The sequence below is a fragment of the Equus przewalskii genome, chromosome 16, assembly GCF_037783145.1.
Source record: "Equus przewalskii isolate Varuska chromosome 16, EquPr2, whole genome shotgun sequence".
Taxonomy (NCBI): domain Eukaryota; kingdom Metazoa; phylum Chordata; class Mammalia; order Perissodactyla; family Equidae; genus Equus; species Equus przewalskii.
Genome location: NC_091846.1, coordinates 7,628,330 through 7,655,722, shown reverse-complemented (window position 1 = coordinate 7,655,722; position 27,393 = coordinate 7,628,330). Strand labels below are relative to the sequence as shown.

The 27,393-nt window shown below is 40.6% G+C and overlaps 1 protein-coding gene across 2 annotated transcripts in view; it reads left to right on the top strand.

Annotated features, from left to right (window-relative positions):
• The window catches only part of FLT3 (fms related receptor tyrosine kinase 3), a 119,014-nt gene that overhangs the window by 70,478 nt on the left and 21,143 nt on the right, over nt 1–27,393 (top strand). For both annotated transcript variants that reach the window (XM_070577863.1, XM_070577862.1), the window contains exons 3-15: nt 2,472–2,674; nt 6,097–6,212; nt 10,439–10,568; nt 12,377–12,504; nt 12,826–12,965; nt 13,063–13,216; nt 14,272–14,440; nt 22,628–22,731; nt 23,425–23,533; nt 23,803–23,981; nt 24,773–24,876; nt 24,961–25,093; nt 25,183–25,287. In XM_070577863.1, coding sequence (XP_070433964.1) covers nt 2,472–2,674; nt 6,097–6,212; nt 10,439–10,568; nt 12,377–12,504; nt 12,826–12,965; nt 13,063–13,216; nt 14,272–14,440; nt 22,628–22,731; nt 23,425–23,533; nt 23,803–23,981; nt 24,773–24,876; nt 24,961–25,093; nt 25,183–25,287 — 1,774 coding nt within the window. The remainder of the gene's footprint in view (nt 1–2,471; nt 2,675–6,096; nt 6,213–10,438; nt 10,569–12,376; nt 12,505–12,825; nt 12,966–13,062; nt 13,217–14,271; nt 14,441–22,627; nt 22,732–23,424; nt 23,534–23,802; nt 23,982–24,772; nt 24,877–24,960; nt 25,094–25,182; nt 25,288–27,393) is intronic.

The following is a 27,393-nucleotide window of genomic DNA, read 5'->3' as shown; positions in this document are numbered from 1 at the left end:
CAGTCAAAAAAGTATCACTCCCTCCTCATCCCTGCTACCAAGTTTCCATCCTTTTCCCACCTACCTCCTATAATTAACCAGTCCCTTTAAATTTTTGATATTATTCTTGTATTTCTTGTGCAAAAATGAGCAGATTCATGTGTATTTTCTTTTTCTTTCTTTTTTTTTTTTTGAGGAAGATTAGCCCTGAGCTAACTACTGTCAGTCCTCCTCTTTTTGCTGAGGAAGCCTGGCCCTGAGCTAACATCCGTGCCCATCTTCCTCTGCTTTACATGTGGGACGCCTACCACAGCATGGCGTGCCAAGCGGTGCCATGTCCACACCCGGGATCCGAACCGGTGAACCCCAGGCCGCCAAGAAGCAGAATGTGCAACTTAATCACTGCACCACTGGGCTGGCCCTCATGTGTATTTTCTTAACCCACTTCTTTCTCACATGAAGTGTACCACACTTGAAAGTAGATACTTTTTGCACTTAGCTTTCTTCACTTGACAGCATATCCAGGAAATCACTCCAAATCAGTTCATAGAGATTGTCCTCATTCTTCTTTACAGCTGCATAGTACTCCATTGTGTGGATGTACCATAGTTTGTTCAACCATTCTCCTGTGTAGGAGCCTTTAGGTGGTTTCAATATTTTGCAATTACAAATGATGCTGCAATTAATTGTTGGAGGTATAGTCCTTGAATTGGGATTCCCAGCTCCAAGGGTGAGTGCATATGTAGTTTTATCAGATGTTGCCAGATTCCCCTCAAAAAGGGTTGCACCAGTTTGTATTCGCTAGCAATGTATGCGAGTAGCTGTTTCCTCCCAACCTCACCAACAAAGTGTGTTGTTATACTTTAAAATTTTGCCAGTTGAAAGATAAGAAGAGATATGTCAGTGTTGTTTTATGTTTTTCTAATTATAACTGAGTTTGAATATTTTCTCATATATTTGAGTGCCATTCTTGATATCTTCTTTTGTCAATTGCCTATTCATTTCTTTTTCTCATGTTTCTACAGTGTTTTGGTCCTGTGTCCCTCAATCTAAAAGAATATATATTAAGGATATTAACTCTTTGCCTGTAATATAGATTGCAAATATTTTCTTGTAGTATATTGCAAATATTTTCTGTGAATATTTTGTAATATGTGTTGCAACTATTTCCTTCTTTTTACTGTATTCTATGCCCATCTTTTGAGATTCAGCTCAATTGCTGGACTTCAGGAAAGCATCCCCATCCCCACAATCTCAGCTTGGAAATCACTTCTCCCTCCTCTGAAGTTCCAGAGCACTTAAACTCTCCTTTCAAGATAGTTTGTATCTTTTTTATGGGGCACATCATGTGTCACCTTATGTTTTGGTTATTTCTTCCTACTAGACTCAAAACTCTTTAAGGACAAGATCAATGTGTTTTCTTTCTAGTCCGTGGTATGCAGCAGATGGTCTAGCAATAACCAGATGTTGACCAAATGAACTCATCAGATGCTAACTGAATAAATGAACAACTAAAACCAGAAATATGGCTTATGATCAGTAGCAGAAGAGCGATCCTGCTCTTCGTCTGAAGAAACTTGTGTGCATGTGCATACGCATGTGCATGTGCTATGCCACATGTTAGAGGGGGCAGGAGGTGAGGGGTTTAGCAGCAGAAGTTGCCACCACACCTTCCTCTCAATATGTTTCAATTATTTAAAGCAGGCAAGGAGTGCGGTGGTGGCAATGAGTCTATGGGGATATACGCCCAGAAAATATTTTGGTTTTTAAATTTCCTCTAACATGGATACCAATTTGCTATTACTATGTAGATTCTTATCTACATACCAATAACCACAAAAACATGAATTTTATGATGACTGTCTGTATATTAGTTTGCTAGAGCTGCCATAACAAAGTGTCACAGACGGGGTGACTTAAACAACGGAAACTTGTTGTCTCGCAGTTTTGGAGGCTGGAGACCTGAAACCTAGATGTTGGCAGGGCTTGTTCCCTCTGAGGGTGTGAGGGAAGGATCTGTGCCAGGCTTTCTCCTTGGCTTGTGGAGGGCCATCTCCATGTTCACATGGTGTTCTCCCGGTGTGCGTGTCTTTTCCAAATTTCCCCTTCTTACAAGGGCGCCACCTATATGGGATTAGAGCCCACCCTAATGGCCTCATTTTAACTTGATTACCTATCTCCAAATAAGGCCCCATTCTGAGGTACTGGGGGGTTAGGATTTCAACATATGAATTTGGGGGGGGGGGCAAAATTCAACCCATAGCAGTCTGTAAATCATTTTTGAAATGCAGCCTAATGTTATCTATCTTTTCTTTAGAGAATTATTGTTAATAGGCTTTTCAGTCAGCAGTATGTTCTCAATGGGTTATGACATGCTTGGGTGTCATGTGCAGTATATCAACATGTATATATTTAATAAAATTTCCAGCTAAGAAAAGGATGCGTTGAACCTGCACTTGTAGTAAATTCACATTGTTTCATCTACAACGTAGGTGTCAGAATCCCCGGAAGACCTGGGATGTGCCTTGCGGCCTGAGAGCACAGAGGCAGTCTACAAAGCAGCCACCGTGGAAGTGGCCACATCTGCCTCCATCACACTGCAAGTGCTGGTCAACACCCCTGGGAACATTTCCTGTCTCTGGGTCTTTAAACACAGCTCCCTGAACTGCCAGCCACACTTTGATTTACAAAACAGGTAAGGAGTGTGGGTATGTGTGCGTGTGTGTGCGTGTGTGTGCGCAACCACGGGATTTGGGGAGAAATACTTTATTGCCATAAAATGTGCATCATTTGGAGTTTTTTTTTCAAAGTTCTGTCCATGTTCATCATGAGTCTTACCTCCAGGGCAATAATGAACCAAAAATGTAGTTAGGGTATGAATACATGACATTATATATTTGTCAAAACCCGTAGGATGTGCAATGCAAAAATGTAAACCGTCGACTTAAATTAATATCAATATTGGTTCATCAATTGCAACAAATACACCACACCTGTGCAAGATGTTACTAATCGGGAAAACACTGTGTGTGTGTGTGTGTGTGTGTGTGTGTGTGTGTGTGTGTGTGAGGGGGAAGGGCATATATGAGATCTCTCTGTACCTTCTGTCCAATTTTTCTATAAATCTAAAATTGCTCTAAAAAATAAAGCCTATGAATTAAAAAAATTATCTATAGATATGTAGACACAGGTGGGGCCTAAGAAAGCAGTGAGTGGCTGGCAAAATGTAAAACAAATAGTGAAAAGAAGATTTGAGATTTTTAAGATGTCTTGTTTTGTAACTGGATTTTGTCTTAAAGTTGAAAAGTTAGAAAGTTTTCATTACCTTCTAGGTAAAGTAGCAAGAAGCTCCCTGGTTAAAGTATTATTAAGAAGCTTCTTTCCGGGAACTGCCTAGGGAGAGAACATTTGGTTTTATCTATTTAGTTTCAAGTACAATGAGCAGAATTGCAATAAAATGTGACAGCCATAAAATATTTTAGTAAGAAATTGATCTGTGTGTGACGAACGTGAGTCTCACAATCCAGAAAAATATCTTAGCCAAGATTTGTGGATTAACGTCCAGGCCTGTATCTAATTCTGTGCGGATTGCTGCCCTCTGCTGTCCTTGTCCTCTCGCTGAGACCACATAGGGGCAGGAAGCGAGGGGCACAGGCCATTCAAATGCCCACTTAAGGATTCTAAGGCCACCAGTTCTCGCTAATTACGGGGGGCGTTCTGGTGCCTCATAGCTGTAGGAGAGGCGTCGTCTTTCCAGGAACAGTGCAGTAAGTGGCATCCAGATGGCCTAAGGGGGTGCCGTGTTGCTTGACTGAGGTATGAGGGAACATCTCTGTGACTGACTTGTCCCAAGTATCTGTATTTGTTCCTTTAAGGTCAAACAAATGCGTAAGTAATTTTCAGGACAATGACTATAATTCTGAAGTTTGGTTCTAAATCTTGGAACACATTCATTTTCCTTTCCTCTTTTGAGTATTACTCACTTCTGTTTTTCAGTTACTTTTATCTTGGGTTCAAACCGAGACGCTCTTCTATTAAGAATTTTGGCTTGAAGAAATGTTCTTGTAATCTTGTTAAAATTTGGTAACACAACAGTTCTCCTTGGATTGAGACCAAAAATCAAAGTGAAAAAGTAGAGTTCTTTTCACTCCATGAGAGGTTCGCTTTTTGGCTTTAGGACAGGCGGCCCAGTTTGTGAGCCAAAGTCATCGGTCTTATGTGGATTAGTCAGCTTAGTACCAAAACATTTTTAGTGACTTTTTCACAGTAGAGAATTGCAGAAATTTACATCTGGACTCGGACTCATAGCCAGAAAGAGTGAACACCTAAGCTTTGATAACTGTCTTAGGGTTTTGTTTGACATGCCCAAGAGTTCACAGATGATACTAGGAGAGTGAATGGTTCAGAGAAAGAAGACGCATAACCAAAATATTGCAGAAGCAAATCAAATATTAACCCTGCTGATTTACGTCTATAGGTGTGTGAGCACATGTACTCTTGAGCTCCTTGAATAGACAGTAGACCCCCTTATCCACCAGGAATACATTCCAAGACCCCCAGTGGATGCCTGAAAGCACAGAGAATACCAAACCCTATATATACTATGCTTTTTCCTATACATACATACCTATGATAAAGTTTAATTTATAAATTAGACATAGTAAGAAATTAACAGCAATAACTAATAATAAAATAGAACAATTATAACAATATACTGAAATAAAAGTTACTGTAGATCTTAGCAACCTCAGCATATGATTTTTTTCTTTCCTCTCTAAGTCAAGAACTTTCACCTTTTCAATTAAAGGAAGCACTTTACGGCTTCTCTTTGGTGTATCTGAATTGTCAGCATCACTACTCTTGCACTTTGGGGCCATTATTAGGTAAAATAAGGGCGACTTGAACACAAGCACTGTGATATGGAGACGGTCAATCTGGTATGGAGAAGGCTACTAAGTGACTAACGGTGGGTAGGGTACACAGCCTGGATACACTGGACAAAGACGTAAAGGGATGATTCACGCCCCAGGCAGGACGGAGCAGGATGGTGCGAGAATTCATCATGCTCCTCAGAATGATGTGCAATTTAAAACTTACAGATTGTTTACTTCTGGAATTTCCCATTGCATATATTCAGACCATGGTTAAGTGTAGGTAAGGAAAACCTCGGAGAGCAAAGTCACTTTCCGAGGATAAGGGGCGACTACTGTAATGTGCAATTGTGTTGCGTGGCCTTCTTGGTAAAACGCAGGTTCTAATTCAGTAGGTCTGGATGGGGCCTGAGATTCTGCATCTCTGTCAATGCCCAGTTGATGCTAACACTGTTGGAGAAAGACGGCACTCTGATTAGTAAGGGTCTAAAGGTCAGAAAGTGTAAATTTAAATGAAACATTACTCAGCAAACTGCGAGAGAATATTTTAAGCTTTAATGAGAATGAGTATCACCAAACAGCCATCAAAGTTGATTCCTTGCAGAGAATGCCGCTAGCCAAGTTTATCTCGACCAAGTATCTCAAAAGTTAAAAATGCTAACATTGAGACGTCTTCCTCCTTACATCTCTGTGATATGTCAGTGTAATTATTACTTCACAGGAAAATGCCTTGTGTCAGATTTTGCTCGAACTCTTTCATCTAGAGAGAGAGAGAGGCACAAAGCAGACTGTTCTTTATCTCAGTGTGTCTTGCTTATACAGTAATCTGGTACAGCAAATGGGGAACTGAGGCTGGTGGCCAGGTGACTGGGCAGATATGACTGTGGAGGGAGCTTTGCGGTCGAAGGGAATGGTCCGCCCCGCTGATGGGAGCGTACCACCAAGCCTGGGCCTTTTTGGGTGGGAGGTTTTTCTCCAAGGGGCTCAGGTGGCATGAGGAGAAGGTGCTGGAATGGAGTTCCCTTGCTGTCAAGGGAGGGACGTGTTAACAGTAAGGTCAAACTCACAAGGCTCAGGCTGACTGTTGGGCACACGAGAGAAGCTCTCTGCTCCACAGAGCGGCCCTCCCTGCCCGCCAGAGATGGAATGCAGGAGCCACCAACCTGCCTTCTGAGTCAGTATGAAATTTTATGTTTTTAGTTTCACACGTTTTCCAAAATAACCAGTTCTCTTTCTTGTTTTTCAGAGGAGTTGTTTCCATGGTCATTTTGAAAATGACAGAAACCCAAGCTGGAGAATACCTACTTTTTATTCAGAGTGAAGCTGCCAATTACACAATATTGTTTACAGTGAGTATAAGAAGTAAGTGCAGTTTGCTACTAGGTGTTCACAGTATCCCAAAGGAGTGATGTGGAACCCGTGAGCTTCTTACCAGCTCTCTGGATTCGTTATTCAGGTTTCTCTCAATATGTGGTCGAATTGATTGAATTCACTTCGACTATCCATATAACTATTCAGACTCTCTGACATGACCCAAGGACTACCAGAATGAGTGCTCTTAAAAACCCAGGACATCCTCTGTTCAGGCCCCCCCAGTTTTTTCAGTGATAGATGGCTGACAGGGAAGAAATGGAAAACAGTTTGACCTTGGAGTCAGAAGATGTGGGCTCTTGTTCTGGATCTGATACTACCATCCTGGGCAGGTCATGTAAGCTCTCTGAGCCTCAGTTTTCTTATCTGTAAGGGGCAGATAAAAATACATACCTCACAGGATTGTAAGATCTTAGCACTATCCAGTGGTGCTCTCTGAGATGATGAAAATGTCTGTGTCTGCTCTGTCCTATAAGGTAGGCGCTGGCCACATGTGGCTGTTGAACACTTGAAATGTGGCCAGTGTGACTAAGGAACCAGTTTTAATTTTATAAAATTAAAAATTAAAATAGCCACGGATAGCTAGTGGCTGCTGTATTTATGCAAATATCAGATCATCACTATGCAAACTGCAAGGAACAGATCAGATGTTCTTCCCCGGGGAGGCAGCAATGGGCGTCGCGGAATCAGCGCCTGTGTGTGCCCTCCGGCTTCTCCTGGTTTCCTCCCAGTGATGCACCAGCCTAACGACGGCACAGATTCAGTGCTGTACACCCTGAACGCTTTACCTCCTGTGACAAACAAGGACTAGAGGTTGGTGCATTCACATAGATCCTACTGCCTGTAGGGGCCCAGGCAGTGCTCCACAAACTCCAAGTCTATGCTTTTTTACTTCTGTTTTTTTGACATTTAAAAAACTAATTAAATTTAATTTTACTCAAATTTACTTTTAAATTATTTTTTATTTAATTGAGGTAACGTTGGTCTATAACACTATATATATATATTCCATTTTCAGTTAAGTTCCCTGGCTATACACTGGTCTGACTTGCTGGGCCCCCTTTGCTTGTCAGTGACTTGAAGGCAGAAAGCCTGAGGGGTGGGGGTGCATGGGGTGCAGCCCACAGGGGGATAACCACAGCTACCCTTTGCTGGGGGCATTCTGCATGTACCATCTCAGGTCCTCCCAGCAATCCTGCCTACACGTAGGTGTGAGAGGAATAGCGATGCGCACAGCTAGAGGCCAGTTTAGACAGGTCTACACTTCCTGCACCACACTGCACTGCATCTCACAGTCAAAGCTGCTAAGGAAGAGCACTTGCGGCTGTTTAGATTCCCAGAAGTGTCATCTTACTGGGCTTGGGGATGGGAAGGCAGAATCGGGTAAAGTTAAAATTTGTTCTGAAAAGCCCTTCAATTACTCTGAAACTTACAAGACCAGAGCCCTAGAAGCTCAAAATTCAAGAGGTACCTTGTGTTGCTCTTTGATTTTGGTTTCCCTGCCCCGTCCCCAGTCTGCAGCCCCGCTCTGAGGCACATGGAGTCTGTGCGCCTCGGGTTGGAAGAGAATAAGAGATTTCTTGTTGGTTCCCTCTCTTTCTTTTTCTTTTTTGCCAAGTGTTTATAGTTGAATTTGTATAAGGTAAGTGGGCATCTGCTGTGTCTCTATGATATTTAGGGTACCTTCTTTTCACTTAAGATTTGCAATGTAAAAGGATAACGACAATCATTCAAGTAGATTGTAACATGTTTTTAGCTTTCTGCTGGATGGTGGGGTTCAAAAAAATCAGGTGGAAGAAACCTGGCAACTGTCAATGTGTAAAAGAGGAAAGAGTTTAGTGAACCACAAGTTCAGTATTAACCAACAGTGTGGCGTGGTTACTGAACAGGGAAATCTGAACCCTGGCAGCATTCATGAAAACATAAAGTCTAAGTGAAGGAAATTAATGGAAGATTACTATTTTCAGTTCTATATCTTTTCAGAAGAATATTGACAAAACAGAACAACCAGGATGGTGAAGAACTTGAAATTCCTTAAATTAGGAGCAGCTGAAGGAATTGGGGATGTTTGGCATAGAGAAGGAAATATTTTGAGGAAAGGAGAGGATTGATTGCAGGATAATGTAGAGGAAATTCTTCTGGCATATGAGTCAGGAAACCTGGCTGAACTAATTAAAATACCTTGGATAGTAATTATCTCCTTTGACCTCAGTTGATTTTAAATATTTGAAAGATTTTCATGTGGAAGCAAAGCTACACTTGAAAAAATATTGTTCCTGAGGGTAGAATTGGGACCAGTGGTTAGAAATTACAGGGAGAGAAAGTAAAAACCACCAGAAAAGTGGGAAAAGATATTTGCAATTCACATAATCAACAAAAGACTAATAGTCATAGTAGGTAAAGAGCTTCCATAAATATATAAGAAAAAAAAAGCAGTAGAAAAATGAACAGAAGACATGAGTGGACATTTCACTTTCAGAGCATGAAACCTAAAAACGGTCAATAAACATATTAAATTAATAATTGAAAAATGCAAATTAAGACCACAACAAGATACCATTTATACCCACAAGATTGTTGAGAATTAAGAAGTCTCGGTGAGTATATAGAGCAATGGTGAATGTCTGCCTGCTGTGTAAGTGGAAATTCTTATAATCACTTTGGAAAACAGATAGTCATTATGTGTAAAGCTGAACGTGCTCATATCATATAAATCATCAATTTCACTACTAGGTGTAGTATTAAAGAAACTTACATACCTACCTCATTAGAAATGTACAAAATGTTCATAGCACCATTGTTGGTAATATAAAAAGCTGGAAACAACCCAAATGTCCACTGCGAGAAAATGGAATAATAAGATTGTGATATATTCACCAATGGAATACTATATAGCAGTAAAAAAATGAATGAAGTATAGCTACATGCAAAACCATGAATGAGTCTTAAAAACATGAGGTTGGATGAAAAAATGAAATTATGCAAGACTACATATTGAATGAGACCATATGTTGAAGCTCAAAAACAAACAAAACAAATCAATATATTGTTTAGGTCCACACATCTCTGTGGTGAAAACATTTTTAAAAGCAGAGAAAGGGGCTGGCCTGACGGTGTAGTGGTTAGGTTCGTGCACTCCGCTTTGGTGGCCCAGGGTTTGCAGGTTCAGATCCTGGGCGCGCACCTACACACTGCTGGTCAAGCCATGCTGTGGCAGTGTCCCACCTACCAAACAGAGGAAGATTGGCACAGGTGTTTGCTCAGGGCCAATCTTCCTTGCCAAAATAAATAAATACAAGCACAGGAATGATAAGCACAAAATTCAAGATAAAAGTTACGTAGAGTTGAGAGATGAGAAGAAGCACAAAAGTAGATTCCAAAGGTATTTATTAATATTCTGGTTATTAAGTTGGGTATAGGTCCATGGGTATTCCTTTTTATTCTTATGCTTCAAAATTTACACTTCATATATACTTTTGTGTATATGTGTGTGTGTGTGTGTGTATGTATAAAGAATTACATAATATTTTTAAACAAAATTTATTATAAGGAGGGAGATTGGAATTCAGTAGAGGGAAACTTTCCTTTAAAAGAAATGGTTTGTTGAAAAATGGAACAATTTACCCTGGGAGGTAGTGAACGCCTGTCCCTAGAGGGGTCCACACAGAAGCAGGAAGAGAGTTTGTATGTTAAGCATTGTGGGGTGAGGGGCAAAGTGTGTTGGTCCCACGTGAATGGGAGGCTAAGCTAAACCTCTAAATTCGGTTCCAATTCTAACTCGATCCTACTATATTTCTACATTTCTAGATCAGTATATTTCTGCCTAGTTCTAAATAAAATTATGGGAAGAAAGTTGGCTGTTAAACTGTATGAGTTTTAAACTTTATATTATTTCTAGTTTTCTTTCTCTTATGCATATCGATATTTGTATTTTTACATGGCCTCACTCCGCTTACTTTAGTTGTCTGTGGATTTACGAAATACCCAAAGAAATTGGCTACAAGGATAAATGCTAAAGTTGGCACTTCAGCCAGTGTTAAATTTAATATTCTGGTGAGGAGAAGATATATTATTATATATATTTGGAGAAGAGCAGAAGACACTGCTATGGTATAAAATACTAACTTTTCTTAATGATGTAGGATTCTTTTTTTGAGGGGGCTGCTAAGACAATTATTTTTCAAATATTAAAATGTTAATAATTTATGATGCTTTAGATACACTGCTTTACACATTAAGGAGACCTTACTTTAGAAAAATGGAGAATCAGGACGCCCTGGTCTGCGTATCTGAGAGCATTCCAGAACCAATCGTGGAATGGGTGTTTTGCGATTCACAGAGTGACAGGTATGACACGTATAAAGATAACTGCTATTACTTTACTTTTTTTGGTCTTTTTCTAATATAGTTGACATCAGGTTACCAAATGATAGGAATGTGGTCCCAAATTTTAGAGGAAAAAGAAAAAGAGGTTACCTATAGACGCTGTATGTACAATTTAATTTATTACCATTTTAACAGGAAACTTTGGCTCCTTAAAGAGAGAGTATGGACTTCTCAGGGAGGGTAAGGGGGATGTTTTAGAAGGGCGTCTTGTGGAACTCCTCAAATGACTCACGTCACTTGACTGCAGGGTCCTCCCTGGACATTACACCACACAAAGGAAAGCCCTTTTAAGTTACAGAATTGTTGGCTCCCGGAGCATCTTGTTGAGGAACCAGAAAGGTACTGATTTTAGTGTATAATTCCCATAAGTAAGAGATTCCCTGTGAATAATTTGTCATTATTCTGTTTATTCTGGAAAAACAGTTTAATATGGTTGTTTAAAGATGTAGAATCTAGCCCAATTCGAACCCTGGTTTGCTTACTACCTGTGTGGCCTTGGGCAGGTTACTTAACCTCTCCTGCCTCATCAGAAGAATGTGGATATTAACTGCCTCCTTACAGGAGTGCTATGAGGATGAAGTGGATTACAGAATGTGAAGCACAGAGAGCAGTGCCTGGCAGATAGGAAGTGCCATATGATGTTTACTCTGTCTTTTATATGTGTCATAGCAAAGTTCTCATAAAGTAAGAATTTAGGCAGTTTGAACTAGTTAAAATTTACTAAACAACTTTTATCAAAAAATGGGACTAAATAGAAGGAGAAAAAGTAAAAAATCAGGTTACCAAGTGATATGAATTCGTGATCTCAAATTTTAGAGGAAAAAGAAAAAGAGATTACCTGTAGGTATATATGTAACATGTGCACAGAAAAAAAAGATTGGAAAGCTACACACCAAAATAATAGCAGTTTGTATCTCAGGGTGGTAGGAACATGGGCAATTTAAAATTTTAATTTTAATTTAAAAATTTTAAAAGTTCTTTTCTTGGATGTTTTTTCTATTTTCAAAAATTCCTGCAATGAACCCAATTATTATTGTCTTATAATAAGGGAAAAAATCTCAAGGAAGACACCTGAACAAAGAAAAGCATACACTCGCATAAACTGATAAAGAGGAGAAAAGTGGCTCTACTGAGACTCCCAGAGCAGAGTCTGCTTTGGGAGAGGTCCTGGTCAGGGAGCTCTCAGGAGTGTCAAGGTCCGTTTTCTGCTGAGGCGGGGCGAGGGGAGGGTGTGCGGGCAAATCCCGAGATGTGGCTGACCGCCCTCACGAGTGACAACGCGGCTGTCCTCTCTTAGCCCTGGGGACTCTGGTGACTTTTGCAACTTGAGCCTCTCCCTCTCACTGGTAGTCCTCTTCCGTGCTTCAGGATACCCACAGAGTTAAGCTGTATTAAAACCTAATCATGCCTTCCTTTTCTCTCCCCTCTTCTGTCTCCTCTGTCTTCTTTCTCAACTCTCCTTTTCTTCTCTCTCTTTAAACAACAACTAAAAAAGAGGTCACCAAACACAAAAACTTTTAAACTGTTTTATTATGTAGTTCTCTCATGTTACTCTAATTGATTGAGATAACGAGAAACTAACTAGTTCCCTTATGAACTCTGCCAAAACCATAGACTGGGGTTTGTTAACCTTTTGACCTGCCTCTGTCTCGGCACTCTTAAACAGGCTTAAAACAGGCTCTAGAACCTGTAACTTTGTTCTTGTCCTGAGCATTCATTTGTAATTTTAAAACATGTTTAGTCAAATGACATTTGTTTTCTCATTGCAGCTGTAAAGGAGAGAGTCCAGCTGTTGTTAGAAAGGAGGAAAGCGTACTTCATGAATTATTTGGAACAGACATAAGGTGCTGTGCAAGAAATGAGCTGGGCAGGGAATGCACCAAGCTCTTCACAATAGGTAAGACCATGATATTATGTCCTTCTGTTTTCAGTGACAATCCCTTAGACACGATCTGGGACTAATCGCGACTGCTTAGGTAATCATTCAACTTCAGAAATTCCATAATTTCTTTATACCGTTTTAAATGTAATATTATGGATTCTGTAACTGATGATTTCTTCATAAAAGAGCAGGAAATCTCTAAAAGATTCTTTTATTAAAGTGGTTCGTAACATTTGAGATGATGTTAAAAGCTTTGTTCTTCAGAGTGTTCAGGATATATTTTGTGATGAGGAAAAATCGTGTTTTTTTCTGACTCAGGATGTTTTCATCTTCTAGATCTAAATCAAACTCCTCAGACCACACTGCCACAATTATTTCTTAAAGTAGGGGAACCCCTCTGGATAAGATGCAAAGCTGTTCACGTAAATCATGGATTCGGGCTCACCTGGGAGCTGGAGCATAGAGCACTGGAGGAGGTAATATGGAGAGTCTGCATTCTGAAAATGCAGGAACAAGGAGCTAAGAGTGCAGGTTGAAATCATTAAATTCCAACTCTGTTCTGTTAAAATCTAGGGCAGCTACTTTGAGATGAGCACCTATTCCACAAACAGGACTATGATACGGATTCTGTTTGCTTTTGTGTCATCAGTGGGAAGAAACGACACTGGATATTACACTTGTTCCTCCTCGAAGCATCCCAGTAAATCAGCTTTGGTCACCATCCTAGGTAATGTGGGCTGCCCATGTGATCTTTATTCACGTTTTTAGTTGCTTTCCTGTCGAATGGGAAGTATGTACTGCAAATTCTGGTTTCAGTATAATGCTAGTATCAAGAAACTGAGAGAGAAGCTGAGTTAGAATAGCTTTTCAAATAGCGGCTGCCCGCTCCTTCCTTTTCCAGTTAAACCGTGCCCCCTGGAATGCCACTGTCTTTACACTGACCACATTGTAATGTGACCATCTGTTCGTGCATTTTTGTCTTTCCATAGACTGTAAGTTTCCCAAGGACGAGGATAACCCTTTCTATCCTTGTAGTCCCAGAAGCCAGCAGAGAGCCTGACACAAAATAGGCTCTTAATAAATACTTGTTCTAGAACTAACTGAGAGGGGGCAGTGAGCAATGATCGAGAGAAACAGACAAGCACTTGCATGCACTGGAATTTGGGTGGACCACGAAGGATCTGAAAATAACCAGGCTTTAATAATCTCAGATAGGTGGTAGCCTTCAGCCATAATGAAAAGGCTAAATGAAATGATTCTGAAATGAAATGAAGTGATTCTCTTATCAAACTAATAAGGAAGTGGACTATAAGGAAGTCCTGAATATTGCTGGCTAGATTGTTCTTTTATTTGTGCCCTGGATGGTTTTATGTTGGATGTGTCACAAGAGGTGTTCTGGCTGAGAACAGGGGCTTCCAGACTCTGTCACTGGACCCCTACTGCGTTCATGGTTGGCCAGGCGGGGGGAGCCCTTCAGTCTCTTGAAATTGTTTGCAAAGTTGGTAGGTTTATTTATACATTTCTTTGGAGGACAGTCAATTATTTACATCCATTTCCTAGCGGAAGCTTGACTCCAGAAGGTGATGAGCTCAGGCTTATGGCTGGGGGCAGGACTCCTGTATTCCTTGTTGGACTATCGGATCCGACCTGCGGCATGCCCACATCTGAGTTTTCTTGTGATAAACTGATGAATAAAAGTTTATTTATCTTCTCAATATATTTCCATATGAATCTCATTATATAATTTATAAGTGCTTTTTTCTTATTTTTTTTTTTTTACAGAAAAAGGATTTATAAATGCTTCCAAATCAAGTGAAAATTATGAAATTGACCAGTATGAAGAGTTTTGCTTTTCTGTCAGGTTTAAAGCATACCCACAAATCAGATGTACGTGGACCTTCTCTCAAAAATCATTTCCTTGTGAGCAAACTGGCCTCGACGACGGGTACAGGTGAGACAGCAAAGAGCCCTGGGCCTCACCAGCATACATAGCGCGACTCTTCCCGTTGCGCTCGAGAAGAGCAGTTTTGTATTATGGGTTTACATATTATTGAGTTGACATTGAAGATGAGGAGACAAACAGCAGATGTGAGGACACAGTGACAGTGTTATAATCAGTTCAGATAGTGTAACCCACTGCACGAAAAAACAGAAAGAATTGTGTTAGTTTGAGTTTGATTCTGTGGCGTTTTCTGAGTCACCACCCTGTTCCTTCCTGATTGAGGGGACGTGCATAGCACGCTGAGTCTCCTTGAGCACATTGCAGATGACTGAGGAAGTAAAACCCCTTAAGACAGGAAAACATTATCTATAGGTGTATTGACTTAAATTTTCAAAAAGTAGATACAGAAATAGCCCAATAATAAGTGCTGAAGGAAAATTTCATTTTCCTGGTGATTTGTACAACTGTCCTCAAGGTTCTCTTATGGGAGAAAGTCTGCATTCCCTTCAAAGTGTATTGGAAAACAAAAAACGACTTTTTTCTTGTATTTTCTATGGCTATGACACCTCTTATCTCTTCAAACTAATCCTATGTAACAAAGTTTCAGCCTAGACCATGAGGGACTCGGAGGTACTTGTCATCTCTCAAGCAAGTCAATAGTCTAGAATAAATCATTGTTTCTCAACACGTGGTTCATAAACCAACTATATAGGCATCATCTGGGCAAATTTCAGACATGCTGAACCAAAATTGAGGCAAAATGCCCAGATTTTGCATTTTTCATGAGAAAATGCCTATCACAGGTCTATATCTGTGCTGTGCAATGCTGTAGCTACCCGCCATATATGGCTACTGAGAACTTGAAAGATGGCTGGTCCAAATTGAGATGTGCTGTAAATGTAAAATACACACTAGATTTTGAAGAATTACATGGAAAAAAAAGGTAAAATATATCATTAATAATTTTTATATTGATTATATATTAAAATGATAGTATTTTGGATATATTGAGTTAAAGCCTATTACTACTTCTTGCTTCTTTTTACTTTTCTTATGTAGCTAGCTGGAAATTTAATTTTGCATTATATTTCTATTGGATAGCACTGTCTAGGTGAAGAATAAGAGTTAAACTTTTTTCACTTTGATTCTTTTCAGTGTTTGTTTCATGATTAATGCAGCCTCCTTCATACCCGAAAGTGATTTGTAACTGATCCTCGTTTGCATTTTAAAAGACTGTTGTAGCGCAGTTTGCAAGGAACCTTCTTTCCTCTTCCACCCAAACCTCCTAATGTTGGAAGCATTCGTTTTTCAGGTCATTAAGAATGCAGCCTTTGGTCTGTGAGCTGACTATGAGTGATACACACTCCGCTAACTCAGGGTTTGTCAACAGCAGCACTATTGACATCTTGGGCTGGATAATTCTTTGTTCTGGGGGCTCTCCTACGCATTGTAGGATGTTTAGCAGCATCCCTGGCCTCCACCCACTGGAGGTCAGTAGCACCACCACCCCCATTGTGACAACCAAAAATATCTCCAGACACTGCCGAACGTCCCCTGGTGAGGAAAAATTGCCTATGGTTGAGAACCACTGCCTTAGAGGGATCACTCCATTGTCATAAGCCCTTATTCTGAACCATCAACCTTTTGAAAGCAGATGGCCAGGGAGTCAGCCCTGTCTGCCTGGTTGAACTGACTACCACAGGCCTGTGTTGAGAAGGATCCCCTCCCTCCTTTGTATTGTGACCCAGTGTCAGAGAAGCTCCTAACACTATGGGATTCTCTTTTGAAGCTGATTCAAAGAGATAGAGGATCAGTTCAATTTAGTTCAACAGATATTTCTTTAATGTCTTCTTGATCAGTTTGATACTGTGAGGGGCTATAACAGTGAATAAGGTAATATCTCCTACCCCAAGCCCCCCTAATTTACACAGGCACGTTTAAGTGCCGGAGGCCACTCGGGAGATCATTACTACAGTGCTGATGACATCTGGCACAACTTCTTGACATTAGATCTTACAGAATTACTGATTAGAGGACCATGTCTCTGATATATGGGTCATGGGCCAATCTAGTGGGCTAGTTAATTTGGTTTCATTCCATGGCCACAATCTGCACCCCTGACCCCAGGTAGTTATCCTATAGAGGTAGCCAAATGAATAAATCAGGGAAGGTCCTGATTCCTGTAGTGTTTTGTACCTCTGTCATCTGTAATTACCTGGTAATGTAGTTAACCTCTTTCTGTGTTGAATCTCACCAGTGAGTTTGCAAGCGCTATAAGGATAGGCTCTCCGTCATTTCTCTGTTTTTGTACAATGCCTCGTTCAGTCAACAGGTGTTAATAAATGAATGAATTCATCATCACCCCTCGAAAGCAACTCAAAGTGCATAGCCTGGGCCTGAGATGAGTCAATGGTATCTTCTTTGCACTGCAAGGACCACACACGAGGCACTTACCGCAACATCCAACACCCAGTGTTGATTTTTTTTAAAAAGTTCTTGGAGAACTACAATGTTTGTTGGTAACAATGCTATACCAGGTGTGATGAGCCACTTGATATACAGTGCAAAGGGAAGATGGAGTCTCCTTCTTCATGAAAAAAGCCTCAAAATATTGAACAAAAAATGAACAATGAAAAATTTGAGCACACCTCTGGACGCTCTAAATGTCTTTTGCTCTCCACAGGAGGCTCTGTTGAGATGAGGGGACAGATTAAATTATAATCTGAGTTCTTTTCAACTTTTTATTATAAAAAGTTTCAAACTTACTAATTATCTGAAGGGCTGCGACAGTGAGCATCCTTTACCCACCACCTAGACTCAATAATTTAACCGAACTGAATTTGTTTTGTGAAGTACAGTATTTTTTTTAAAAGATTGGTACCTGAGCTAACAACTGTTGCCAATCTTCTTTTTCTTTCTGCTTTTTTTTTTCTCCCCAAATCCCCCCAGTACATAGTTGTATATATTTTTTTTAGTTGTGGGTCCTTCTAGTTGTGGCATGTGAAGTACAGTATTTTAATCATGTTGCCAGAGATGACTTTATAAGTGTGACATGAGTTTTTTACGTATAACTGAAAGGTCTGTGTTATAACTCTACTCCTGAAAAAGCTTTAGTGCGGTCATGATGTGTGTGCCAGAAGTCTTTCAGCTTCCCCACCTTCTCAGCTTCATTTCTCCAATTTACTTCCTCAAATATTACACCAAAGTTTATTAGGGCTTGCCTTTATGTGTTTGCATTTTATTAAATTATAACTTTCCAGCAGTCCTGATATCCTGGTCTTGAGAAAAGGTTCTAGGATATTTCATCTGTTAGTTTCCGTAATTTCCCATCTCTATAGACTTAATTATAAACACCAAATCTACCTTAGCTTTTCCCAGTTTCATGGTAAAAAACAAAAAAAAACAACTTATGAAAATGTTATAATTATTAGCAATTTCTTCTGAAAGACTCTCCTTAGGCTTGCCCAATCCTTGTGTTTTCCTTTTCCCTGAAATATTTAATTTCCCAAATCTGTGAGTCTAAGTTCTGCTCATAGGGGTATTAACTGAGCACTTTCTGGTAAGCGGCAGTGTGGTGGTCATCTGGGCTCTGGGTGGTGAGGCGGGTCCTTCTCAGGGACAGACAAACAGAAACGCAGGCTGTCAGATCAATGAAGCGTATTGAGCCTCTCTGGGAGGATGGGTTTTTTTTCTGAAGGAGATGAGCCTGGAGCGTCCGTATACAGAAAGGAGGGAAAAGATGTTTGGATAGAGTGAAGTACCTGGAGCCCCCAGCCACATCCGGCCCCCCTCAGTTGTAAGGTATTAACCACATCGTATGAGGCCACTCACTGAGAATCAGAGAAACTTCTTTGAGCTCTTACCATGTGCCAGACAAAGTGCAAAGTCCTTTATATGGATTACCTCAGTTATTCCTCAGAATCCCCTTTTGTGAAATATGGAAACAGGCTGTTACTTGCCCAATCACTTCGGACAAGGTCAATTCCCTTCATTCACTCCTGTTTTCTGAAATTGCCTTAAAAAAAAAAGAAATAACACCCATAATTCCACCTCTAGAGGTTATGTTTCAGACTTTTTCTATGTAACCACCATGATAGAAACATATAAATATAGATTTTTTTACAAACAAGAAACGCACTATGCCATTTGTAACCTGATTTTTCATTTAAAAATGTCATTTCTGTCTATGTTAATAAGTATAGTATTATATCTTACATTATTTACATTATCATTTTAGTGGCTGTATAGTATTCCACTTTTTAGAAAACTGTATTTCACCTAGCTCCTATTGATAAGCATTTACTTTAGCTTTTTTCCTTTGCATCTTTCTTTTTTATTTGAAAGTGATTTTCCCACTTACTGTATACCCCAGAGTAAAGCTTCTAAATGTCTTTTTTCAAAATGTCTACCAGACTTACTAAGCCTCATAGTAGTGATAATCTAACACATAGATTGTGTTTACTACATGCTAGGCACTATTATAGACACTTTTACAAAATTGCTTTAATAAAAACTTAACACCGAGTTCTCCTCCAACAACCATATGAGGTAGATACTATTACTATCTTCATTTTAAAGATAAGGAAACTGAGGTACAGAGAGCTTTAATGACTTGCCCAAGGTCACACCACTGAGCAATGGCAGAGTTGGGATTCCAGCAAAAACAGTTGGCTGCAAAGCCTGTGTTTTTAACCACACTGTTGTACTGCCCCTTGACACCCACTCATTTCAGAAGTGTGAGATTCTCAAACACAGTGTATGAAGAAACAAAATACAAGCATGCTGTTCGGTTATTTAAAAGTAAAAGTGTGCCTCCTGAGGAGAGTGCCACACTTTGCTATTGAGTTTCTAATGGTCACCCTCCCCCAGGCTTGTCAGCTCCCCTGGAATAAAAGAAAAATGAGCATGGTTTTATATAGAGTAATATAAAATCATCAGCATCTCTCTCCCGCCCCCCGACTATCTTTATCTCATTCAGGGCAGAAATTTGAACAGATCAGATTCAGCTTGAGCCGGGCTGTGTTCCTCTCTGCCCCATCGAAACTGCAGGCTGAGGGAGATAGGATGGCCAGCTTCCCCAGGGGGTGACTGTCGGTCCTGCCTAGAGCACCTCAGTCTAGTCAGCTCTGCTCTCCAGCTTTGGGAGCTCTCAGCATCCCCAGGACATGCTTGATTACTCTCTGCATTCTGATTTGACTTTGATGATCCCTTGCTCTTTGAATAAAGCATTCTTTACTTATGGTGTAAAATTACTCCCCGAGCCACTGGAAGGAGCCTGCCCTTTCCCACCTCCTCCCATCCAGGCACTAAATGGACAATAAAAATGACCTGCATTTTGATTATACAGAGGAGAAAACTCTTTTCAGAGTTGTAATGAGAATACATCTTCTTTGTCACCAAGATGTTATTTCACTGTAAACTCCAATTTCCTGATGTCTTGTCTCATGCCAGCTTGCCCTTTTTAGAAAAACCCTAGGGGAAAGAGGAAGCTTTGAATCTCCCAGTCACCTAATTGGTTAGTCCCCTTGGAATTTCCAGAGGCCTTTCAGCGATGCAGTTGCTATTTGCTAGGGGTGACTGTCACAAACAAGGGGACGACCTGTTTAAAATGACCTGGATATTCACTTATGTGTTCAGTCTACTTATGGGACCCATCTCCCATCTGGAAGACTGAGAACATTTCAGATGCCATCCTGTCTAAACCCTGGCAGATCCTACTCCATTAAGGCAGCACACGAAACTTAGGAGGGAAAAAGTTTACAAAACATTTTGCTTTGGTGCCTAAGAGTCAGTAGTTGTACTGGGAATTTCTTTTTTCTATCAAATTGATAGGTGCTTTTGGCATGGTCCTTGGCTAGCCACACTGGCTTCTTTTCTATCTCCTCTCTTCTTCCTTTTCAGGGTCTTTGCTATTGTCCTGTGAGAATTACATTTTCCCTTTTAGAAGCTCACATCTTTCTCTTCTTGGACCACTTAAATGCTGCCTTCCTAAACTCTGGAAATCGCACGTAGCTGTATTTACTTTTCTTCCTAGGTTATAATTTGGCTTTCCCCAATCTTTGCATCACTTCCGCTTAACCAACCATTTCCTTCTTGTTGTCCAGAAGTAGGTCAGGATAAGAAATTCCTCTTTTTACTTCTTCAGACTTCTTGTTAATGAAGCAAACATAAAGCTTGTTAAATGCTCTCTTGATAGGTCAGAGAAATAAATTCTCGCGTCACTTTACATACTCAGAATTGCCTTTTAGCTTCAGAGTTAAGGGCAAAGAACGTTGGTGTCAGATAAACATGGGCTCAAAAGTTGTTCTGTCAGTTGCTAGGTGTGTGTTTTGAATCTTAGGGATCAATTGGGATTCTATTCTCTCCCTCATCTTCCATATCCAATCCAGCACCTGCTGTTTCGTTTTTCCTGGTGCTTCTTGGGTTTGCTCTCTCCTCTCCTTTCCCATTTTCCCTACCTTAGACAACGCTTGTCTTTTCACACTCTGAACTCTCAAGTCTGAACATTTACTTCTCCTCTCATAGGACTTCCCACATTATACTGTGAGTGTTACTTACTTGCCTGCCTTCACGACCAAACTGTAAATTCTGTGAGAACAGAAATCTAATTTTCCTAACTCACTGTTGTATTCCTGATTCCTCCACAAATAGGCTCTACCATTGACAACAGAATGAGTGAATGAAATGAATGAATGAATGAATGAATTCCTGGGTTACTACAATAACTGCCTCCAGGCTTTTCTTCAATAAACTTTTCCTGCTGCCATCACTCTAAACTAGAATACTGTTCATGGTATTCTCTCCTGCTCAGGAACCCACAGCCTCTTGTTTCTGCTTTCTCCTTCAGGCCTAAATAATTAGGCCCCTGGTCAGTGGACCCACCCTACGTGTTGAGCCCTCTGTTCTACTACACCCCATAGACACGCTGCTCCAGGCAAGAGGCTTCTCCATTCCTCTCCTTTGTGAGCTTAGGAATTCCTGCCTGTGTCTTAAGTCACGCTGTTGCCTCCTCCTTGGCTATCTTTTCTTTTGCCTTCTCATTAAAACCAACTCATCCTGCAAAGACCTCACTCAAGTCCTGCTTCTATGAAGCCCTCTGAACTTTTCCCACTTACCCTGGCCCCTGCCTTCTTTCATCTTCTATTGGCCTTCAGTTTAATACTTTCACTATTCTACTTATGTAGGTTTTGTCTCCTGACCTGGATTATATCTCTGAGGGCAGCAGCCACATATTATAGGTGTTTTGCATCCTACGTAGCTCCTAGTTTAAGGCTGGCTTCCACTCCAGGTCCTCCTGTTTACATTTCTACCCTGCCCATATATAGTCTTTTGTTTTTTGGGTTTTTTTTTACTTTAAGTAGGTTATACAGAGATGGCCTAATTAAATATTTTCAGAACACACCTTAGATTTTCTTATTCTTATTCCAAGGAATTTTTTTTCTATTTCTTCAATACATGAGGGTGTATTCCACAGCTCCTTGCTCCCCTACCTCTCCTACTCTATCCAACATCCCACTACAATATCCAGCATCCCATATACTTGGTAGGCACGGTGGATAATCCCCAATATCAAGTTATTCATGTCAAAATGTATTGAGTGGCTGATGACCACTCCAAGTAACTACTAGAGCATGCTGAGACCACCCAAATATTTCTGTACAAACTCAGTGGATTTGAACCCTCGTCATTGGTAATTGCAGTGTAAGTCAAGGGTGGTCATAGGTCCTGCCTCGGACCAACGTCAGAGAGCCCTCCTTTCAGGAAGCAGGGGAGTTATGGGCTCCTCCACCTACAGAGGTTCTTCTGTGGTTCTGGGAAGTCAGACTAATCCAGAATGTATAGAACAGTAGGGACAGGAAACTTCGAGGAGCCCCAGACTAGATCAGTGCTTCTCAACCTTTAATGTGCGTGTGAATTACGTGGAGATCATCTTAAATGCTGACTCTGAGTCAGTAGGTTTGGGGTGGGGCCTGAGCTTTTGTGTTTCTAACAAGCTCGCAGAGAATGCCATTGCTGATGCTGCCTGTCCGTGGACCACACTTTGAGTAGCAAGGGCCTAGCATACAGACACCTCTTGTCCCTTGAACATTAGGGAGTGAATGTCTCAAGGAAGACTCCTCCCACACACACTGTCATTCATTTCAGCGTCTCCTCTAAGAATCTTGCTAAGCCTATCTTTAATTCTTTTTCAAACAGCATATCTAAGTTTTGCAACCACAAACACCAGCCAGGAGAATATGTATTCCATGCAGAAAATGATGACGCCCAGTTCACAAAAATGTTCACACTGAATATAAGAAGTAAGTTAAATTGTCAAGAAGTTTAATTTTATTCTCATAACTACTTAATTATTTATTAACTATGACCAGAAAGAGCTAAGTAATGGCTTAGAAGGAATGCTATAAAACTGTTTTTATATGCTGAAGTGTTATGAGATTTTACTTTCATGTCTATTGGCTTTGTTTATATATATATTTTTCTGTGTTCATCCTTTGAGGCTAAGAATTCCATGTCCTCTCTGAATATGCTTTAGCATTGTGATTTTTTTTTTTAACTTTAGTATTTTGAAGGATTGTGTTAAGGAAAGGCTGAAAATCATAGTACCTGCCACTTATTTGTCTTAATAATTTTTGTTTCTGTGGTGTATAAAAAGATGAGTGCACACTTCATTGGACTTTTTGCAGGTACTTCTTGAGCTAAGAATAATTTTGGGGTGTGTAGGTAAATAGAGACCCACACCACAGCTCTCTAAAGGAGAAGGCTAGCAGTGGGACAGTGGAGTTGCACAGATAGGTGGCAGGGCAGCTGGTACAGAAGTTTACAACACAGGCGGGAAAGAGGGAAAAACCAAAGATCTTGAGTCATCCTGCATGAGACCCTCCCAGAAGCACAAACTGGTTACAGTGAATGGCAGCCTATATGAAGCCAGCTTTGAAACCATTTCTGGAAAGTACCATACAACATGAGCTTATTTTTCACATTGTTCTCTTCAGGGAAACCTCAAGTGCTAGCCGAGGCGTCAGCAAGTCAGGCTTCTTGCTCCTCCGATGGATACCCATTACCATCGTGGACCTGGAAGAAGTGCTCAGACAAGTCTCTGAAGTAATAAGGGCGTTGGTGTCTTTTGGATTGGAAGAGCACAAAACTCACACTGTGGCGTATTGACTCTTTCCCATGAAGCCAGTTTAAGGAGAAATGATGAAATATTTAAAATGCTTCCCTCTGAGTCAACCATAATTCTAAATGGTCATAGATTGTTTCTGATAACTTGTAATAGATTAGGGTCTTTAAGAGTTCACTAGAGAAACCCTAACTTCCCATCTGATGACAGCCCCACCTATCTAACCTCTCTGTCTGCCATTTCCTTTCAGCTGCACAGAAGAAATCACAGAAGGAATTTGGAATAAAAAGGCTAACAGAAAAGTGTTTGGAAAGTGGGTCTCGAGCAGTACTCTCAACATGAGTGAGGCCATAAAAGGGTTCCTGGTGAAGTGCTGTGCATACAATTCCCTTGGCACATCTTGTGAAACAATCCTTTTAAACTCACCAGGTATACAGCAATTGCTGTTGCAATGCACCCCCTTCAGGAATTCCCCACTAGCTGTTAGTCCCTGCCGTTGGCTTTTGTTTGGGGAATTTTACAAGGGTGTATAGGTTCAGTGTGTGAGACAAGAAGGCTTTTTGAGTCAGGCAAGAATCCCCACTGAATCTATACTGTTTTGGAGTTCAGGAGCAGAGTGACTTCTATTTAGGTTCTTATGACTCACGGGTTTGAGCGACGTAGGTAGAACCCTAAACTCGCAGTGCAGTGAATACCTACTGTAACATCCAACTCTAGAGAAATAGATTTAGTAAATCTGGAGTTTCTGTCATTTCCCTTTTTGCTTAATCTCCTTATTTGCCTTTAGCCTGCTGTTTTATAATTTGCAGTTTGTTTCTTAGAGCCGTCCTAAGTTAAACAATCCTGAAACCTGGCCACTTACACTAATAGTTTAGAATCACCAGCATCCCAAAATAAACTTCTCCACATTCATATGATATCTTCACAGGGGAAACAGAACCTTCTTTATCTAATTTGTGCGTCCTGTGGGTTTAAATAGATGTAATTCTTATAACCCTAGTAAATTATTTTTAAAAATGGTTTTGGAATCACTCAAAATTTTCTAGGAAGGAAACTTGTCCTTTATGTGAACATTGCCTGATTTTCTGTGGGGAGTAGCGTATTTGTAGAGTGCTTGTAAGGGCTGCAAATAATGGTTACTCAAACAGGATGTGAGGTAATTGAATATAATATCAGCCAGGAATTCTAACTCATCGCTCAGTGACTCTCTTTCCTTGCAGGCACCTTCCCTTTCATCCAGGACAACATCTTCTATGCAACAATTGGGATTTGTCTTCCCTTCATTGCCATTTTAACCATGCTGATTTGTCACAAGTACAAAAAGGTAAAAACAAAGATAACAATTCACCGTCGTTTCCTAATTCTGAAGAACTACCTGTTGCTAATTGACATTATTTCATCTCTGAAGCAATTTAGGTATGAAAGCCAGCTGCAAATGGTACAGGTGACTGGTTCTTTGGATAATGAGTACTTCTACATTGATTTCAGAGAATATGAATATGATCTCAAATGGGAGTTTCCAAGAGAAAATTTAGAATTTGGTAAGAACAGAATGTTCTAAATGTTTCTGTAGCATTTCCATTCTGTTGGAAAATCTTTGACATGCACTCACTCACCATTTCTCTTGCAGGGAAGGTGCTAGGATCGGGTGCTTTTGGAAAAGTGATGAATGCAACAGCTTATGGAATTAGTAAAACAGGGGTGTCAATCCAGGTTGCAGTCAAAATGCTGAAAGGTACAGTAAAGTGGAACAGTAGCCACAAAGAGGCACAAAGATGGGAGGCGCAGTCTCCTACCTCCCCCTCTTCTCTTTTCCATCATTTTTGTGCTCACTGCTTGCTGTGTTTCAAGGCTAAAAAGGGAGTGAGTTGGGGTTAGTGTCAACCAAATTATGAATACAAAATACAAGTCATGAATACAAAACACTTCTTCTTCCTCTTCTCTTTTTGTTTAGTTTTTTTTTGGCTTCAGTATTTGGGGATACTGTTGCTACAGGTAGATGTTGTTTCTTACATTTTGATACAGACTCTGGGTAGAAGAGCAAATTGGAGCCCTCTGTATCACTTCCCACTCATTGCTCTATCTACTTCCATCTGGCATCCCCTGCCATCCCTCCCCCTAGCATCACTCACTGAGCAAGAACACCTCCAGCTCTTGGAAGTCACTGATCACCAACAAACTAAGTCTAATAGGCGTTTCTCAGTCCTCATGTTACTTGAATTTTCACCGTAAATTAGCATGATTGACTATTCTCTCCATCTTTAAATGCTTTCTTCTGTTGGTTTCCATGTTACCATATTCTCCTGGTTTTCCTTCTGTCTCTCTGCCTGCTTCACAGTCGTCTGCTGGTTTGTCATCTTCAACCCAGCTATTTATGTGGAGTTCCTAAAGGCTTGCTCCTGGGCCTCCTTCCATTTTTACTCCACATGTTCATCATAGGTTATCCCAACCACACCTGTGACTTCACCCTATGTACCACTGGTTCTCATGATTGTGTCTCCCTTCTGAGCTTCAGGTTCCTATGTCCAAATGCTTGGATATCTCAAAAGTCCCGTTAATTCAGTTTATCCAGATTGACTCCTCCAACCTGGATCCTCCCTCAATGCTCCCTCTCTCAGTGATTGGTTACGAGTGCCAAAGACTAAAAAAGCCACATTCTACACAATCGGGCAAACCAGAAACCTTGGACTCGTCCTTGAAGCCGACCTCATTTTAACACGCCGTAAACTGTTCCTATGAGGTTTCCTGCTTATTGTCTCTTGAGTTCATCCTCTTCTCTCTTTTCTCTATTACTACCACCCTAGTCCACGTCCATCTCTTCCTAATGGCTGCAATAACCTTTGGATTCTCTATACTGAAGCATAAGTGATGGTTATGGAAATGCAAAGCAGAGCATATCATTTTCCTGCTTAGCATTTCCACTTGCTTTCAATTACTCTTGAAATCGTCTACACAGTCCTGCATGATGGAGCTGCTGCTCGCGTCTCCACCTTGCACTCTCTACACAGCAGCACGCTGGCCTCCTTTCAGTTCCTCCAGAGCAGCATGCTCCCTCCCATCTCAGGGCCTTTGCACAGGCTGATCCTTCTGCTTACCCTTCCCCTTTCACGTAGTCATCTCCCACTCCTTCAGATCTCAGCTTAAATATCACTTCCTCAGGGAAGACTTCTCTCACACCACAGACCAGATCAAGTTCCCTGCTATACGCAATCCTTAGCTGTCTGTGGGCTTTTTTTTCCACAGAATTTATCACAATTGTAATTACATATTTGTTTAATTATTCAATTAATGTCTTATCTGCCACATTTGTTTGTAAGCCTCATGAGGGCTGCGTCTGTATCTGTTTTGTGCTACTCTCTTTCTTCTTGGTCTTTGCCCACCCTGTTTCTTCAGTATGGAATGTTCTTCTTCTCCCTCTCTCCTCACTGTGAATTCACCTGGTTAACTCCTATTTTGCCTCAGGTCTCAGCATAGACATTTGGTGTGCCCTTCCCCACCCCTCCTGAGGCTAGGTTAGGTGGTCCTCTTGTGTGACCCCACAGCACCCCTACATTCATTTGCCATGTTGCATTTATCACACTATATTGTAATTGTTTATTTACATGTCTCCCTTTTCCAGGAGACTCTAAACTCCAGGAAGACAGGGGTTGTGTCTTGTCTATCATTCATTCCCCCAATGCTTGGCACTTTGGCTCATACACAGTAGTCACTCAAGAAATGAATGAATGAATGAGTGAATGAATGAAAGTCAAATGACGGTATATGAAAGTGATTTGAAAAAATTAAGCATGCCATAAAAATGTATTATTTTGGTCATGAGGAACAAGACATGGACAAGTGA